General features: G+C 47.8%; 6 protein-coding genes across 6 annotated transcripts; 4 read left to right on the top strand and 2 right to left on the bottom strand.

The window, feature by feature from the left end:
* Nucleotides 1-1400: 1400 nt before the first annotated feature.
* SLD (Delta 8-(E)-sphingolipid desaturase) lies at nt 1401-3180 on the top strand (the record flags this gene model as incomplete). The annotated part of the gene is made up of 2 exons (XM_031148539.1): nt 1401-1603; nt 1701-3180. 2 exons carry the CDS (start codon nt 1401-1403, stop codon nt 3178-3180), a joined length of 1683 nt encoding a protein of 560 aa, XP_031005244.1.
* A 2487-nt stretch (nt 3181-5667) lies between these two features.
* Nucleotides 5668-7893, top strand: LHYA1_G003571 (VAC14-like protein; the record flags this gene model as incomplete). Its single annotated transcript, XM_031148540.1, has 5 exons — nt 5668-5735; nt 5793-5955; nt 6006-6173; nt 6229-6889; nt 6938-7893. 5 exons carry the CDS (start codon nt 5668-5670, stop codon nt 7891-7893), a joined length of 2016 nt encoding a protein of 671 aa, XP_031005243.1.
* A 985-nt stretch (nt 7894-8878) lies between these two features.
* Nucleotides 8879-9868, bottom strand: LHYA1_G003572 (uncharacterized protein; the record flags this gene model as incomplete). Its single annotated transcript, XM_031148541.1, has 2 exons — nt 8879-9788; nt 9849-9868. The coding sequence occupies 2 exons, from the start codon at nt 9866-9868 to the stop codon at nt 8879-8881; spliced, it is 930 nt and encodes a 309-aa protein (XP_031005246.1).
* A 352-nt stretch (nt 9869-10220) lies between these two features.
* DNAJC3 (DnaJ subfamily C member 3-like protein) lies at nt 10221-11847 on the top strand (the record flags this gene model as incomplete). Its single annotated transcript, XM_031148542.1, has 2 exons — nt 10221-11204; nt 11254-11847. The coding sequence occupies 2 exons, from the start codon at nt 10221-10223 to the stop codon at nt 11845-11847; spliced, it is 1578 nt and encodes a 525-aa protein (XP_031005245.1).
* Nucleotides 11848-12487: 640 nt separating this feature from the next.
* Nucleotides 12488-14052, top strand: dip1 (the record flags this gene model as incomplete). The annotated part of the gene is made up of 3 exons (XM_031148543.1): nt 12488-12559; nt 12632-13138; nt 13189-14052. The coding sequence occupies 3 exons, from the start codon at nt 12488-12490 to the stop codon at nt 14050-14052; spliced, it is 1443 nt and encodes a 480-aa protein (XP_031005248.1).
* A 463-nt stretch (nt 14053-14515) lies between these two features.
* Nucleotides 14516-17254, bottom strand: SLM1 (Phosphatidylinositol 4,5-bisphosphate-binding protein; the record flags this gene model as incomplete). Its single annotated transcript, XM_031148544.1, has 5 exons — nt 14516-15761; nt 15853-15914; nt 15968-16189; nt 16237-16724; nt 16783-17254. 5 exons carry the CDS (start codon nt 17252-17254, stop codon nt 14516-14518), a joined length of 2490 nt encoding a protein of 829 aa, XP_031005247.1.
* Nucleotides 17255-18165: the final 911 nt, after the last annotated feature.

The raw sequence follows: 18165 nt of genomic DNA on the forward strand, positions 1-18165 counted from the left end.
GTGTGCTATGAAGAATGCAGTATGTTCATATTCTTCGATTTGTTACTTGAAGAGGAAGAGTACGGGGGCGGGTAGAGTGCCTCGCTTTATAGGAAAGGGGGCGCTGATCATTGAACAGACACAGAGGTCTGCATGTTAGGCAACAATGGGGCTTACGAGATCGTAGGATGCTTTGTCGTAAAAGTGGTGAGAATGCCCAAGAGGAAGCGCCGGGGCAAGGCGTTGTAACCTGTCTGTGTTACGACCGATGTAGAAGACATCCTTTCTCTGGCTCTTGGCTGGGAAATGGCGGAATGTCGGTGTCTTGAAATGGAGCATCTGCTCAACCTGAGCGAAGACATTGTGCAGCATGGCAAGCTAGGACAGCCTACCAAAACTGAAGCCGTGTTCGTGATTGGAAAAAGTGCTTGTTGAGGTACTCGACGGGCTTTGGGAGTAGCAAACAATCCCGCTGGCAAGGGAAAATCAGCTAGGCCCCCAACTCAAAATGCCTTACAAAGTCATCTGTACCGAGATACGTGGAGCAAGTGACCCTACAGCGCTCGTTGGCATCAGACCACAGGCTAAGCAGCTAGATAGAACAGGCCACTCAGGATGGATGGGGAGAAAGAGGAGGTGTACCTACCGTACATGTCCCAGTCCAAACGAGCCCCAAAGCGCGAAGACGACACCACTTTTATAATTGAAGAGTTGCCCCCCTATTTCCAAGGAAGTCTCAGCCCACTAAAGCTTTCCCACTTGCCTCGAACTTCGGCCAACGAACTGTAGTACCAGATTGTTCTTGAAAGTGCTTCGAATGTCGGGGGGTGGGTAAGCCTATAGATAACAGACCCGACTGGTTTCAAGAGCAGCAGGACTACAACGATTTGGATCAGAGGGAAGTCCGCAAACAAACAACAGTGCAGTACTCCACATACAGCCTAACCCAACCGAAACTTCAGATGATGGCGGTGGAACATTAAAAATACATTTATTTGCCCTGCGACTTCGCGGCATATTTGTATCCGTATTTGCATCAATTCTGATGGCAACTAGGCCTCTGTCACGTTCACTTTTGTGGGAGATCAATTGATAATGCCTTTGAGTCGAGAGTGAAAGTAAAAGGGGAAGGGGAGTGCGGGGGGTACGTACTATATCAGGTAAGTACAGGTACGCGAGCCACTAAGAGAGGGGCTGGCGCCTCACCGCCAGAATTATAGTGGCAGGGCGAAACGAAATCTAGGGTACCTTCCCCTTCGTACTCAAGGATCCAGATCAGATCACTCACTAATCGGCTGATCCGGAGACATCCTATCTTCTGTCCTACAAATACAACCTTTGTTCTCTGTCCTATGGCATCTTTCCTGCAACTCTCCTTTGTCTTAAACTTCAACTACCCATCTACCTCCAATTGACTCGCTATGGCATCCGCGACCACGAAACCCGGGGGCCGGGCAGCTATATTATCTCGAAGAGAGGTCGAGGGGCTGATTGCCAACGGAAGACACATAATTATTGTCGACCAGCAGGTGTTGAAGGTAGACGCATGGCTGCAATACCATCCTGGAGGAGACAAATCTATTTTGCACATGGTTGGCAGAGATGCTACAGACGAAGTGCATGGGTGCGTTGCTCTACCCCCCTCTCTATCCCGCCCTGCCTTCCTCAACTCTCTGTATGCCCTCACTCAGTAATCCGGCTAACATCTGCTGCCTATCTAGCTATCACTCGGCGGAAACTTTAAAGCTGATGATGAAATACCGCATTGGTACTATCGACGGACGATGGATCAACTTTATACCACCAATACAAGGTGGTAAGTTTCGACCTTACGTGGAAGGAGTGGCAGACGCCGAGGAGGGCCAGGACGAAGACAATGATCTATGCTCGGATGCCTCACGGGCGCCCTCGCCAGTTTTTGATACGGAAATATTGAGTGCTCGCCATCGAGGCACCTCCAAGAATGACCGTCTTGTATCTTCAGCGTCGTCAGCATCATCTGTTTCAGAGCCGGATGATGGCATGACTTGGCTAGACACCCTTACGCGGGAGCGAATTGATTTGGATATCGCCAAGTACCCGTCCTTAGATCTAGCCACCCAAGATGAAGTGGTTCGCAAATATCGCCTGCTGGATGAACGAATACGAGCTGAAAGATTATACGATTGCAATTACTCTGCGTATGCAATCGAAACTTGCCGCTACACCTTCTTCTTCTCCATGTTCCTCCTTTTCCTTCACTGGGGATGGTACATACCGAGTGCAGCTTTCTTAGGATGCCTGTGGCATCAGCTCACTTTTACCGTACATGATGCAGGCCACATGGGTATTACGCATAACTTCCACACAGATTCACTCATTGGCATCTTCATTGCAAATTATATCGGAGGTTTGTCGATTGGCTGGTGGAAACGAAATCACAATGTTCATCATATCGTTACGAATTCTCCTGAGCATGATCCTGACATCGAGTATATACCTTTCTTCGCCGTCTCCCACCGATTTTTAGAGTCTTTGACTTCCACTTTTTACGAGAAGCTTATGCCCTTTGATGCTGTTGCTGAATTTCTCCTGCCCTATCAGGCTTATCTATACTACCCAATTCTCACTTTTGGAAGGTTCAATCTATACGTTTTAAGCTGGGGATACCTTCTTCGAGGACTCGGACCGAGAAAAGGGCCTGCTTGGTGGCATCGATGGGTCGAGCTTGTTGGTCAAGTTTTCTTCTGGTATTGGTATGGGTACGTGGTTTTGTACAAGAGTATCCCTACCAACTCCGATCGGTTCGCTTTCCTCATGATCAGCCACATGATAACAATGCCATTGCATGCACAAATCACGTTGTCTCACTTCTCCATGAGCACAGCCGAGCTTGGACCGCATGAGTCTTTTCCACAGAAGATGCTCAGAACCACCATGGACATCGATTGTCCACAGTGGCTTGATTTCTTCCACGGAGGTCTACAATTCCAGGCTGTTCACCACCTCTTTCCAAGGATGCCACGGCACAACCTTCGCAGAACCCAGACACTAGTCCAGGAATTCTGTACCGATGTGGGAATTCCATATGCTCTTTATGGCGTCGTCGATGGCAGCAAGCAGGTCATCGGAAGGCTTGGGGAAGTCGGGAGGCAGGCCGCAATTCTTTCCAAATGCCAAAAGACTATGGCCAAGAGAGGCGACTTGCTTCATGGGCATTGAGATCTTACAGGTTTTTTAGATTCAATCTTCCGCATGTGCTTTACGCATTCAAAATTGCTTCGTTTAGAGGTAGAAGTTGGCTCCCGCGAGAAGCAAAACTCCCAGCAGTAAAGTTCTTCGATTTGTATGTAAGAGCGGTCTATAGAGTCATGCTACCCTACATGTTTGTTTCTGTGTGACAAAATACCTCCACGTGTACAGGAATGCAGGGAGCCGTAAATTAGCTTCATCGTTTGAATTTGAATTGGAGGACCTGCATGATCCTGCATCTCCGAACTATTAGGAATAACTTAATTATCGTCAATTCAACTGCCAAGATTCATCCGCAACACGTTGACCCAATCCGCAGATGACATTAGCTTCAAATCCTCCATACATTGTAGGGATTGACACTTGTTTGCTACCGGTAGCTCATACGCCGGTCTGGGTAAACGTAAAATGTACACTTGCTTTGGTATAGCCAAATAAATTCTAAACAGCCCAGCCTTCAAATAAGCAAGTCTACTTACTACCACAAAAGAAAACGAAGGATGATCATCAGATTTTCAGCTGAAGGGAGCAAACATAGCAAACCTAATTTAGATTGATTAGCCCCTTCCCGCAGGGAGGCGCTCAACTAACCACGGCGCTGGTTCGTCTGGTGCAGATAACACTTTTTGGTGAGACCTGGGGTGTGCCGGTGAAGCTGTGGGGTAGATTGGCACTCTTCGGATGACATATCCATATTTATTCAGATGCAATCATTCGAGGTATCTCATAGCTGGTAAGCCCTTGCAAAGAAACAAAAGCTTGAGGAGAGGGACGTTGCCATAATGATACCTCCTGATGATGACTGCCGCTGCTAATGCTTGTTTCCTTCAATCTCACCACCAAGGATAAAAGCAATCACATACATGTCCGATTATAGACGGATAGGCACGTTGTTTGTTCTTTTTGACGACTGGGATAATACGCTAGGTAGCCCTGCTGGGTCCTCGGAAACAGGTGCTAAGTCTTGTGAAAAAGCAAAATAATCATCTCCACTTGAGATACAGGCTTGAATATATAAGCACTCAAAGAACCCGCTTAGAAATGGATTTTGTGCAAGAAACCCCTACAACTAATAATCAATTGTCCTTTGCGAAACAGTAGATCTCACTGACTTTTGACCCGAACGCTTCGTCGCTCTCATCTTTATACAATCGTCCCGCAACCTCAACCTTTCTTGAGAATTCCAGCTCTAACATTCTCCAATATGCCGAGAAACAATAAAAGTATGGATGACAGGGCCGCAAGAAGGATTGCCGACGCGCGGGGCCATGATGTAAGTTGACTCACATCCATAGTATTTCAATACCAGCGTTCTTACACTCGATAGACATCGGAGGCTCGAAGGGTACAAAGAGCAGCACAGCGGAATCGCGAAAATAACGGCAACGATGGCAATGGGAATGGAAATGGAGACAGATGCGCCAACAAAAATACAAATGGAGGGGAATGTACTGCGTACGATCCGTGCGAGGTCCACCGACGAGCCCAGTAACTTGGAATGATGCGAAAAAGCAGCAGGCATTTTGATTCGAAATGGCATGCTGCAGTGGGATGTACCGTGGATGTTGTGTGTTCGTGAATGCGGGTGGTGGTTCCCTCCAGGGTGATGGAAGTTCCTTCTTCTTCGGCAGGTCGGAGAGAAAAAGCGAAGCACATTACTTGTTTTCAACCCGCAGGGACAAAAGCAAAACGGCAGGAAATTGCATAATGGAAACAAAGTAACAATTCCTCGAATATGCGTGACATGCTGTTTCTGATTCTTGACGTGCTTATATGGGAAGAAGAGAAATCGGAAGAAAGAGACACTTTACATGTAAACATCAATTGTGAAGTACTGTACTACACTTAAACTTAAGTTGATAGACATAATATAATGCAGCTACATGAGTTGCTTAGATTTTGGAGAGTAGTGGGTTTTGTTGTGTTGTGTGTTGTTGTAATGTAATGTGGTATTGAGAGAAGAAGAGAAGAGACACGAGATGGGAAAGAGAGACTTTGAAAGCCAGAGTAGTGTTTGTTCTTTTATTGTGTTGGGTCGTGTTATGTTGTAATGTGGTGGTGCTGAGAGAAGGAGAGAAGCGGACCAGGCCAGGATCGTCCACCAAGTGTGTGCGTGACACGCTGGCGAGGCGAGAGCGAGCGAGCTTCGTCCAACGACAATACAATTACATTTCCACCCAAATCAACCACCACAATCACAAGCAGCAGCAAGCAAGACCAAGAATGGCTTTCCTATTACTGTAACTTAAAAGCCGTATTATTTGCGAGTATCTAGGTGTATTGGGACTGGGATGAGCTTTCGATACTTATACCCAATATCTAATCCACTCCACTCCACTCCGCCGGGTCTCACGTACTCGTAACTCGTATCACAGAAACCAGCGCTTTGCCTGACATGCACTCCACCTGCCGCTAACCTTGTACATAACATGGTCTGTTTTTTACAGCATCTTCATCATGGAGGCAAGCATAGCACGCTCGCTCAATGACAAACTCTACGATAAGAGGAAGGTGGGAGCTTTAGAGTAGGTCTCAGTCTCATCAACCCAGATCCACCAAAGTAATGCTTACATTTCCTACAGCCTCGAGCGTGTCATTCGAGATCTTGCTACCGCCAAGGAGTTTGACAGAATCCAAAAGATTATCCAGCAGCTTTGCAATGACTTTGCTTATGCCGTCCATCAGCCTCATGCTCGAAATGGTGGTCTCATTGGCTTGGCAGCAGCCGCCATAGCTCTGGGCCCGGTAAGTGAGAAGGTATGCTCTCAGAGTTCTGGAGACTAATTTGTTCATAGGAATTAGCACGATATCTAGATGAGATTGTGCCTCCAGTACTTGCATGCTTCACAGATCAGGATGCTCGGGTCCGATATTATGCATGTGAAAGCATGTACAACATTGCGAAGGTGGCAAAGGGTGAAGTCCTCCCATATTTCAACGACATCTTTGATGCATTATGTAAAGTAGGTTATCCCCAGGTTCTAATTTAGAGGTTCTTCAGTAGTACTGACAAACCAGCTTGGTGCGGACTCAGAGCTCTCAGTTAAGAACGGAGCGGAGCTACTTGATCGTTTGATCAAAGACATAGTCTCTGAATCCGCTGCTACATACGTCTCAGTACTTCACACCTCAGAAGAGGCAGTTGTAGAAGCCGACAAGGAAACTCCAGATGGCTCTATTGATCTACCAACAGCCTTCTCGCTTGCAGACTTTATTCCTCTCCTGAAAGAACGGATACATGTAATGAATCCATTCACCCGCACCTTTCTCGTCGGCTGGATTACTTTACTCGATTCGATTCCTGATCTAGAGCTTGTTTCATATCTCCCAGAATTTCTAGGCGGCCTCTTCAAGTTCCTTAGCGACCCGAATCGTGACGTTCACGTTGCTACTCAGGGAGCTTTAGAGAGATTCTTGAGCGAAATCAAGCGGATTTCTCGAATTAAAAAGGGTATCGAAGAGAGCCGAAAATCCAAGAGTGACACAAAACGAAAGCGCTCAGGGTCCATGGACAGCGACGCGTCGAATGCACCTGATGCAGGTGGTGATGATGATTCCATAAATGCCACCGATGACAAGGATGTCAGTAGTGATGATGATTGGGTTCCAGGACAAGATGTCCAGGTCAATCACAAAGATGTTCTTGAGATATTAACAGCAAATCTTGATTCGCCGCTAGGTAAGCTTGATTGTACAAATTTGGTTGAGTAGGGCTGATGGTTAGCAGAGGAGGATAGCTTATTGGAGTCACTACGATGGATTGTCGAATTCCTAGACATTTGTCCCGAGGAGGTCCTGCCTTTTGCTCCGAAGATACTTGCTCATCTTCTACCAGCGATGGCCAGTGGTGTTGAGCCCATTCGACAAGCGGCTGCGCGGGTCAATACATCCCTAATGAACTATGTTGTCTCATTGTCCGATGATGGCCTCCGCTCAGAAACCCCGACTACAGGCCCGTCAAGAATTATAACTTCAGTAGTTAGGGATGTTACGAATGATAGGAGAGACTCCTCTACAAATAATCGAGGGTCCCTGTCTGGCCCCAAAGATCAGCAAGACAGAAGAGAATCAGAAGTTCAGACTCCTCCGCCGCCGTACAACAAAACTCCGACTCCGACCCCACCTTCTCAACCGCAAGTCGATCTTGACTATGCCGCAGCCGTCAACTCTCTGACCTTGCTGTTTCTGAATGACCATGAGGCGACTAGGGTTGCGGCTTTGACTTGGTTGCTTATGCTTCATAAGAAAGCCCCCAGAAAGGTACTTGCAATTAATGACGGTACTTTCCCGGCCCTTCTCAAAACATTATCCGACCCTGCGGAGGCTGTTGTCACTAGAGATCTGCAGCTTTTGTCCCAGATTTCACGAAATAGCGGCGATGATTACTTCACCTCTTTCATGGAGAATCTCCTTCAGCTTTTTTCGACTGATAGAAAGCTTTTGGAGACGCGGGGCAATCTTATCATCCGACAGTTGTGTGTGAGTCTCAGCCCGGAGCGCATTTATCGTACGCTGGCGGATTGCATTGAAAAAGAAGAGGACGTCGAGTTCGCCAGCATCATGGTCCAGAATCTCAACAATAACCTCATTACGGCCCCTCAATTAGCGGATCTCCGCAAACGTCTCCGCAACTTGGAGACTAAGGTTTGCATATCCAAGATATATGACTATCGCCTCCACTAATGATTTGCAGGACGGACAAACCTTTTTCGTAGCACTCTTTCGTTCTTGGTGCTATAACGCCGTCGCTACCTTCTCCTTGTGCCTTCTTGCTCAAGCATACGAACAGGCATACAACCTTTTGCAGATATTGTACGTAATTCTAGTCTGACATGGGCTATGCTAATTATGAAAGTGCGGAGTTGGAGATGACTGTCAATATGCTCATCCAGATCGACAAACTTGTCCAACTTCTAGAATCCCCCGTCTTTACTTGTACGACACCACATTCCATTTGCGAAGTCTACTAACATGGTGCCAGATCTTCGTCTCCAACTACTAGAACCAGAGAAATACTCTCATCTGTACAAGTGTCTTTATGGGCTCCTTATGCTCCTTCCTCAATCCTCCGCATTTGCAGCCCTTAAGAATAGGCTGAATAGCGTTAGTGCGATAGGGTACCTGCACATCGCACCTCGAACGTACGTATCTCAATCTCGTAATAGTAGTGTAGTTGAGGCTCTTTCTTCTCTCCAACTCCATCAACGTCAGAAAAGCAGCGAAACTCATGCGTCCTTGTACAGCGCGCCAGCAAATGCTGGTCCCTCGAATTTTGATAGATCGAGTAGGCTGAAAGGCAGGGATGAAGGCGGTATTCGGTGGACTGAGTTGCTTGATAAATTCAAAAGCGTTCAGGAAAGGGCTAGAAGGGCCCAGAGGACAGGAGGAGACCTTGATGATGGCTTTGGGATGATTGATGCACGAGCAGACGAAGGACTGGACGGGAAGGTCTTCAAAGAATCGGGTCGATCACAAGCGCCTCCCCCACCAGCGAAAGATCCTCCAGCGGCAGCAGTCAGTGCCAACCCGCAAGCGGCCAAATCGAAATCAAGTCTAGCGAAGTTTGGCAGGTTGGGTGGTGCTGGTCGTCCGAAGAAGTGATGCAGAAGCTCTTCAATTTGTTTCGTTTTTTGAGCGTAGCTTCGCATTACATGATATAATGATTTTATCACCTTGGCTTTATTGGACTCTCTCTTTCTACCAGTCCCTCAAACATGCTGTCCCTTTTCCTCGTCATTTCTCGTAATTCCACTCTTAAACCTTCCAATTCAAGCCTTGCTAGATCCGTGTCTTGCGGCAACCCATGATAGCTTTTGACCTGCGCCTCAAGATCCTTCACCGTAACCATCAAAGCCTTAAATTTATCCTCCTCGTTCTTTACATCTTGTATAGTGATGGGCGTCCCAACATTAGCGGACAGAGACGCAACTCTCTCCTTCAGATCCGGCAATTTTGCAGCTAGGCCCTTGATCCTGCGCTGATAGTCGCTGGTTCTTTTAGCCAAGTCAGATGGCGGCTGGTATGCGTCGCTCTGAAGGTCCGTGATCAAGATATTGATCTCTTCCAGCTCTCGCTTTAGATGCTTCTCGAAAATCGAAACGCGGTCCGCAACTTGGTCGAGATCATTGACCGTAACGTGGAGATCGATAATACCTCGCCCCAGCTTCTGCAAGTCAAAAACGGGTTGGTTGAGAGACACGCTCAGAGAGGATAATGCTTCGAGGCTTGTCTGCCCTTCTCGCGTCAGAAATTCTTCGATCGAGTCCAGGAGGTATTTATTAGGATTCGCATCTTCTTGTGCCTGTAAATCCTGCAAGGCTTTAGCCTCAACTCTTGCTAGGAGCTCGCGTTCTTCGTCGGCGGTTTCGTTCAGAGCAGCGAGGGCAAGCAGGGCTTTCAATGTATCGTTGTTTCGCTCGAACACAGGTGGGGTTTTGCCGTTGAACTTGGTGGACAGCCAGCTGTCGATATAGTTCCAGTCTTTGGCGGCTGCGAGTTGTTGGCGTGCGACGGAAGGAGAGAAGATTGCAGATGCCGATGGGGAGAGATGGGCCATTGTTGTAGTAGTTGTTGTTGTTCTTTGTTCTTGTTCTTGTTATTACTAGTGCTATTGCTATTGCTATTGCAATCACTCGTACTGAGATGTGTATGTATACATTGTTTGGTTGAAGAGTAAAAGAATGAAGTTAGACTACTGTACTGTACTGTTGGGGTACTTTCGTACCTTGTTGGCAGGCTGTGCCAAGAGTTTCGGGCAAGGCTGAAAATCACGGAAGTACTGCAATTTGCCCGGCGCGGCTGACACTTTCTAGAATCAACTAGGATCAGGCCAATGAGGCCATGTGGCATTTAGATAAAGTACGACGAGTACAGTACACAAGACAAGTACATCCATTCCATTCCATCTGGACAGCTTTCCTCTCCCTCCATCCCTCCCTCCTCCCTTCTTTCGATAAACCCCCCCCCCCGCACAGCTTCGCGTCCCGATATCCATGTATGGTCACTTCACCATGATTATCAACCTGTCGGCGCTGGCTTTTGCCGCCACTCTTTTGTCCTCTAACTCTCTTGTTTTTGCGCTCTCGTCTTCAGATATCCCCTCCGATACCCCCATATCATCCCTCCTTGCATCCGCCAATTCCCACCTGGCCAAAGGGGAGACCAATGATGCCCTCACCTATTACGATGTCGCCATCACCCGCGATCCCCAGAATTATCTCACCTATTTCAAGCGCGGCGCAACCTATCTCTCACTGGGTCGGACTACCCAAGCCACCAAGGATTTCGACAAGGTTCTCACTATCAAGCCCAATTTTGAGGGCGCACTAGTCCAGCGTGCAAAAATAAGGGCTAAGAATGGCGAATGGGAGGCTGCTGCAAAAGATTTTATTGCCCATGGCAATTCAGCCGAAGACTTGTCTGCACTGGAAGAAGCGAAAGGGGCAGCTCATTTAGCATTTGCTGCCGAGATGGCTGGTAATTGGGAGGAGTGTGTCTCACAATCTGGTGTTGCAATCATGGTAGCGAGCAAGATGTTATCACTACGGAAAACCAGGGCACATTGTCGATTCGAGCGTGGTGAAGTCCAAGAAGGGATGAGTGATCTGAAGCATGTTCTACAAATGCAGCCTGGGGATATCGAACCACATTTACAAATTGCTGCAATCACATTTTATGGTTTAGCGGATAGGGAACATGGGATGGACCAGCTGCGAAAATGTTTGCATGGAGATCCCGATTCAAAGGCCTGCAAGAAACTTTACAGAAGGCAGAAAACAGTAGACAAACAACTCACACAGGTAGAGAAGCATCTTGAGAGGCGTCAATACTCAAGTGCTATCAAGGTACTGCTTCCCCTGGGCGAAGACGTTGGTTTGGTCCAAGATGTCAAGGATGACGTGAAAGAGCTCCGTGAAGCCGGCACTATACCAGACAAGTCCCCCAACGATCTAGTTACTCGAGTTATAGAGATAATCTGCGAGGCATATCATGAGGTATGGTGTTTTTGCCTTGTGGAACTCGTTTTCAAGCTAACGTTAACAGATGAAAAATAAGAAAGCAATCCCGTGGTGTGACGAGGCTCTAACTTTCAACGAACACTCATACTACGGTCTCTTGTCTAAAGCACAGAGACATATGGAGGCCGAGAACTTCGAGATCGCCATCAAGACTCTCGAAACAGCCAAGGAGCACCACCCAGGAGCTCAACAGATCAACCAACTCTTGCAGAATGCGCAAATAGAACTGAAACGAAGCAAGACCAAGGATTATTACAAGATGCTAGGCCTCCCGAGAGATGCCGATGAAGTACAGATCAAAGCAGCCTATCGAAAGAGTGTTAAACTCCATCATCCCGATAAGGCCCACATAAAGGGTATTAGTAAAGAGGAAGCGGAGAAGAAGATGGCATTAATCAATGAGGCATATGAAGTTCTGAGCGATCCGGAGCTGAAGGCGAGATTCGACAGAGGTGATGATCCAAATGACCACGAACAGCAGCGGCAACATCCATTTCAAGGCAGTCCATTTGGAGGAGGTGGAGGTGGAAATCCATTTGGCGGCGGGTCACCTTTCGGGCAATCGGGGGGTCAGCAGTTCAACATGAAGTTTGGTGGAGGAGGCTTCCAGTTTGGATAGGTATTGCATTGGGTGGTTTTTATATACTTTTTGGAGTTTAAATTGGCGGCGACCAAGTACAGTAGCAGAGCATCTATGGATATAAACGCCTTCGCATCTACAAAAATGGGTCTTGATGCTCTAGCCGTGATTTGCCGTGATATGCATCAAGTAGCATTATGGATAGTAGAGTTATAGTCGATCTACCTTTTCCTGGATATAGGTACCGAGACGTTCCTATGACCTGGTGACTTTTTATATACTCGTATGCTGGATCTCTTTGCCTCGTAGCAAGACCTACGCGATGCATGCCTTGATTATCCACAAATATATATTTATTGAAATATATAAACAGGACGAGTACGCAATGAGACCCATATCACTTAATAATAGAATGAAAAGCAAAGCAAAGCCTCGACTATAACTATTGTTCTTTTGTCAGCCTTGCCCCACCAGCAGCCCAGCCCCTCTTGTGAGAAAGGTCTGCGCTAGTGAGACATCTCATGCGATAGGTAGGTACGTTATCAACACATTCTGAAAAGCGCATCTTTATTCATTCACACTCCCATTGACTCGACCCAAAGCGATTAATACAATATCGCCAACCCCGGAATGCTTCAGCAATAGCAACAGATATCCTTCCCCGTTGCGTAACCCAGCCATGGAGGAATTCGAATACACCCTCGATAACGAACAGCAGTTCTGGGACGGCAAGTTGACACCTACTTTGGCAGTACATGCACATCTGCCCAAAGACTAACACTTTCTCTCTCTTCTAGAACTCGAAGACATCGTGTGTGCGAAGTGCCCGTCCCACCAATTGATTGACAATGCGCTGCGCTCTTACCTCGGCTTCATCACCAAGTTCAAGGACGAATACGTCAACACCGAGTATGAAGTAGCCCGCTGCTCTCAGAAGCTCTTACAGAGCGAGATATTCGAGTCGAATAGGGAATATGTGAGGATACAGATTATCTACAGTCTGCTGCAGGAGGATGAGCCGGCGACGCTGCATTTTATTTCCAGTTTACTGCTCTTCGACGGGCGGGACAACGAGGCTACTTTTGAGAAGATGAACCACGAAGGCTGCTTTCCGAGGCTACTTGAGTTGATAAAACAGGACAAGAGATACGATGCCCGCTTGCACAGGATGTTTCTGGAGCTACTCTATGAAATGTCCAGGATGCAGCGTCTGAGCGCTGAGGAACTGGGGCAGGTGGATGATGAATTTATTATTTACCTCTTTCAGATGATCGAGGAGCTATCCGACGACGTCGATGATCCATATCATTACCCAATTATTCGAGTCTTGGTGAGTAGGTTCCCCATGTTTACGAACAAGAAGCTAACAATAATCTGTAGCTGGTACTTAATGAACAATGGATGGTCACGTCAGCATCTTCACCCGTTGACTCCCAAAGCCCCCCCCTGACCAACCGGGTCATCAAGATCCTCAGCCTCCAAGGCTCGAGATATATGACTTTTGGCGAGAACATCATCCTTCTCCTCAATCGCGAAACGGAAACCTCCCTCCAACTCCTAATTCTGAAACTTCTCTACCTCCTCTTCACAACCCACGCAACTTACGAATACTTCTACACCAACGACCTCCGCGTTCTTCTGGATGTAATAATAAGAAACCTCCTCGATCTCCCCAACGAGCTAGACTCCCTTCGACATACCTACCTGCGAGTCCTCTACCCTCTCCTGGCCCACACACAATTGAATCAACCACCTCATTACAAGCGTGACGAGATTGCTAAAGTTCTCAGCATCCTAGGCTGTTCCGCAAACGCACATTGGGAACCGGCAGATGAGACAACACTGCGGCTCGTGGAGCGCGTGGCAAAAGTACCATGGCTGCGCAACGATGACATTCAAGACGGAGAAGTAGCGCGTAAACTACTAGGAATTTCACTGTCCCACTCTCAAAGTGCAAGTGCGATCAGTGTCGTGGATGTAGCGGCCGTAATGGAGAAACCTGGGGTGCAGACCCCGAGTAGGAAGTCTGAGTTCGAGGAGATTGTGCAAGACAGACAGGAGTCAGAGGTCGAGGTGAAGATTGAGAATCCAACGAGGAGGGGCAGGAGACATCCGCCGCCTCCTATACCGCCGTTGTTGGCTAGTAATGGGGGCAAGAAGTTACCACCTAAAACTCCTCCAAGACGGAGGACGAAACTAAAGTCTGTAGCTTCGACGGGGGCTGGAGAGAATGAGACAGCCTAGTGATAGTCTGGCCTGGAGGGTGCGGACTTTGATTTTGCGTGTTTCCATTTTGGGAGCGTAGGCGTTAGGATCGGTTTTCTGCTCGGTGCTGTAGGCAGGAAGCGTTAATTTGTTTGCATTGATCGTGTCTGGACATCACATAATAGCGGGCTTATTAAAGGAAAGCTCTGTTCTGATATTTCAATTAACCTAATGCGAGATCTAATAATGAGAGCATCCTTAGACATCCTGTCTCCTGCAACTTGTGAAGTAGTTCAAGTTGAATGTTGGATTGGCGGGCTGAATCTCCTATGGGATGCTTTTGGTCGTCGTCACAGTATCACTTCGTACTGAAACAGAGGATGTTAAAAATGGACAGTTCTTCAATATCAATCCACGGTTTCTACCAACTTCCCCCTTCAACCAAGCCAAAAGCTCCAGTGCTATACACATATCTACAAATAACCAATCTTGCATTGCCTACCTACGCCTTATTACCCCTAGGAAACTCTCCTGGAACATGTAACTGGCTGATGCTTTGCACACTCTGATGATTCTGTCCTGCCGCTATCGTTGGTCGCGCCGTCTCATCCACTAAAGGTCTGAAAACTGTTTCAAGAGGATTGGGGACATCTTGCGTTTGTGGGCCAACTGTAGCGCGTTCAGGATACGCATCGCTATTGAGTGTGCTAGTTGTCAGATCGGCCTCGCTGCGTCCGCCAGACATCATTTGCTCATTAGAAGGAATTGGTGCTAGATTTGCATCGGGTGCAGCATAGAGGGCAGCTTCACGTGCAGCGTTTTGTTCAGATTGCTGCTCAAAGGTATCGGGAGCTGCAACCATGGAAGCTTCGACGGCTGCTCGCTCTTCCTGTTGTCGGTTATACGCAGCCTCCTTCGCCTCGTTGCCTTTGTGTTGGTGATAAACTTGGGTACCGGCAACTCCTAACGCCGCACCTCCCAAACCAGTCCCGACAACTTCAGGTAAAACAGAACTGTCGGGTCTTTGATGAACATTATGAGAAGAAAGTGGACGAGCTGTATAAGGATTGACGTGATCCTCCATGGCATATTGGTTAACTTGGGCCGCGTGAGTTGGTGAAGTTAGATCCTCGCCATAAGTGGCTGTTGGAGAATAGTGCGCGCCAACACCACTGCCAGGAAGAGCGCTGGCAGCCGCTACATTGTGACCTTGGACATCTCCGAGACTGGAACTCCCACTAGATGGCGAAAGAGGTGCCTGTAAGCCACGCTGTGTGTTGACCTGGATATCAGACGGGAATCGCCCACCTGCTTGAGGACGTCGTGGCGACGCGTCTTGCTTTGGTCCTGATGCTAATACAGATGAAGCTGTGGCAGAGAATGGTTCCTCATCCTCCTCATCCATTACCCCATCACTGCTGATTGAAGCTGCTCTTTGCGAAGAACCGCTCACGCTTCGAGCGTGCTGGCGCACGAATGCATTGCGCTCCTGGGGTGATTTTTCCGTCAAAGTTTTCAGGTCAGAAACCCATGCCAGCATAGTCTCGAAAGACTCGCAACGAAAGACCCAGGAGTGACCACGGTGCATTGCGCCAGTTTGACGACCCTTGAGCATGAACTTGTTCGAGGATGCTCCTGCGCTGGATTGGGATCCGAGCTTTTGTTCAGGGAGATAAAGAGACATAATAGGTGCTTGTGCTTTGTCCGCAGACTTGAACTCGTGGAGATGAGTGGGAGTAAGTACGTACCTGTACAGTATTAGTAGGTCTAGTAACAGTTTGACGAGGAACGAGGAATGGGTAATAGTTGAGCTTAAAAGGGGGCAACGGGAAATTGTACCAGCCGGGAGTGTAACTCTTGAGATACTTCGACTTGCGCTCCATCAGTCCTTCGCGTATGTCCTGCGCCAAATAGTTATCCCGGCCGGATAATGGATGCTCTGAGCAGATCGAACAGGCAGCCTGGGATCAATAAAGTGCTCATCATTTTGAACAAATTCGTTCCATTCATGGTCCTTTGGCATAGCAATTGGTCCAGTTCGTAGCTCTTCCACAGTATTGTAAGCGCCGTCTGCCTCACGTCTGAGAATGCCAGCATATGCATTATAAGACTTTTGGATCTCGCCAACCACGATAGATTCGAGTTCTCGTCCAGATGCTTCAAGATTTAGATATGCCTATCAATAATCAGTAAGAACATGGGGCTGTACTCATAGCAACTCACCTGGTGGAGGTAGTTCTCCTCATCTATTTGTTTCTCAACTTGGCGATCTACTGCAAGCTTAAGTAAGTATGGGTCCTGTTTTCCAGTCATCTGAGCAGGATCGACATCTGCTTGTCCAAGGCTATCCTGGAGGCCATTCACAGCCTTTCTAGTGTTATCCATCTCTTTATCCACAGAGTTTTTGAAATCGCCAGAGAGGTTCTTGATCTCTTTGATCTTCTGGTTCAAATCATTTCGCAAGCCAATCAAGGCGAGGATAACATCACTCTCAATTTCTCTGGACTTATTGGCTTCTGCAATGGAAGATTTGTGATATGTGCGCAAGACCTGAACGGCATCATCGATACCACCAGATTGTAGAAATACCGAAGGCGCCGCGGTGTTGTTGATAACGTTGGATATCTTCAGGATGCTCTTTGCTCTGTGCTCGTAAGATCCTTGTATTTCCCTGAAATAGGCGATGAGGTCTTTAAGGACCTTGCGCCAGGCTGGAATTACCCCATAATTAGCAAGATGTTTAGTGTCTACCTAGGTGAGGGAATATACCTTGAAATCGGGCCGAGAGGATTTCAGTAGGGTTACCAGTCGTGGGAACTGGAGAGAAGAAGGCGCTGTGCGCCTCGTCGGCTTCAGCACCAGGTTGAAGGACTAGACTGCGGACGCTTCCTGCTCTTGAGCTTCGACGACTGCCCGAACGCTTCAGGGAGCCTGTCTTGCGCAGGGAGGCTTTCTTCTTGAGGGTGCCTCCCCGCGACGGGATCAAGGTGTCCCCCTGCGAGAGGACTGAATCGGACCGCTGCGTTGGGTAATCTATTATACTCGAGCCCCGCTGCGACGCATCGAAGTCTTCGTTGAAGCGCCCGCCGTTCTGTTGTGCTACAGATTGTGACAAAGGAGAAGATTCGATATGATTTGCTGGGGTCGAGCCGAAGTCTGTCGCATTGGAAACTGGTCCGTATCCTCTGTCGAGTTGTGCTTGCGAAGGAGCAGGAACGGAGGAGCCGTTGAGAGCGGTCATGATGGAGTCTGAGGTAAACTGCGCTGTGGGGCACTATGGGGAAGTGTTAATGAGGCTTCAGCTGCTAATAATACAGAATGGTGTGTTACAGATAAGATGGGGTACGGCAGAGTACTCAAGAAACGGATTGTACGATACCTCAATTAGTACTGGAGAGGTGTCGACGACGGGGCAGGACAGGAGCGCGGGCGCGAACAAAACAAACGGTTTGTCGAGATGGATGGATACAAACGAACCGCCGGTTGTGTTGGCGAGACTAGGTAGGTAGGGTAGGTAGGGTAGGGTAGGTATGGTAGGGTAGGCAGGTACAAAGCAGGAGGGAAGAACGACGAGGACAACGGCACAAAGAATCGATACCGTGCGGTGCTGTGCTGTGCTGTACTGTACTGTAGGAGTGAAGGTGGACTGGATGGTGTAGAGTAATAAAGGAGAAATAGGAACGATGCTACTCCATATCCCCCAGAGGTCGATCACAAGCCGCAATGTACAGTGGAATCCACGATGACGTACTACACGCTACAACTAGACTAGTTATCACCAGTTCCCATCGCATGTCTTTTTTACCAATCTAGTTATCGTCTTATATCTTCATTGTATGTTCTCTACTATATATATGTAATGTGTATATATCATACAGGATTATTGCAGTATTGATCTTATTACAATACCGTATTGTAAACATCCCACCGCTGTTAGAACTATTCCCTTGCAAATGCCATCCATGCCATGCCATGCATTCGCAATCACTGACCCCACCGCCGCTTGCAAAGAATCAATAGCTTCAAATATTACTTGGTCAACAACGAGTCAACGACTGCATGTAGCCAGATCAAAAGGGCTACCGTACTATTTCCCCTACGTCAGTGCGTCACCGCACCCTGGAATAAGGAAACGAAATAAAATGAAAGAAA

Source organism: Lachnellula hyalina (genome assembly GCF_007821495.1).
Source record: "Lachnellula hyalina strain CBS 185.66 chromosome Unknown contig00069, whole genome shotgun sequence".
NCBI lineage: Eukaryota > Fungi > Ascomycota > Leotiomycetes > Helotiales > Lachnaceae > Lachnellula > Lachnellula hyalina.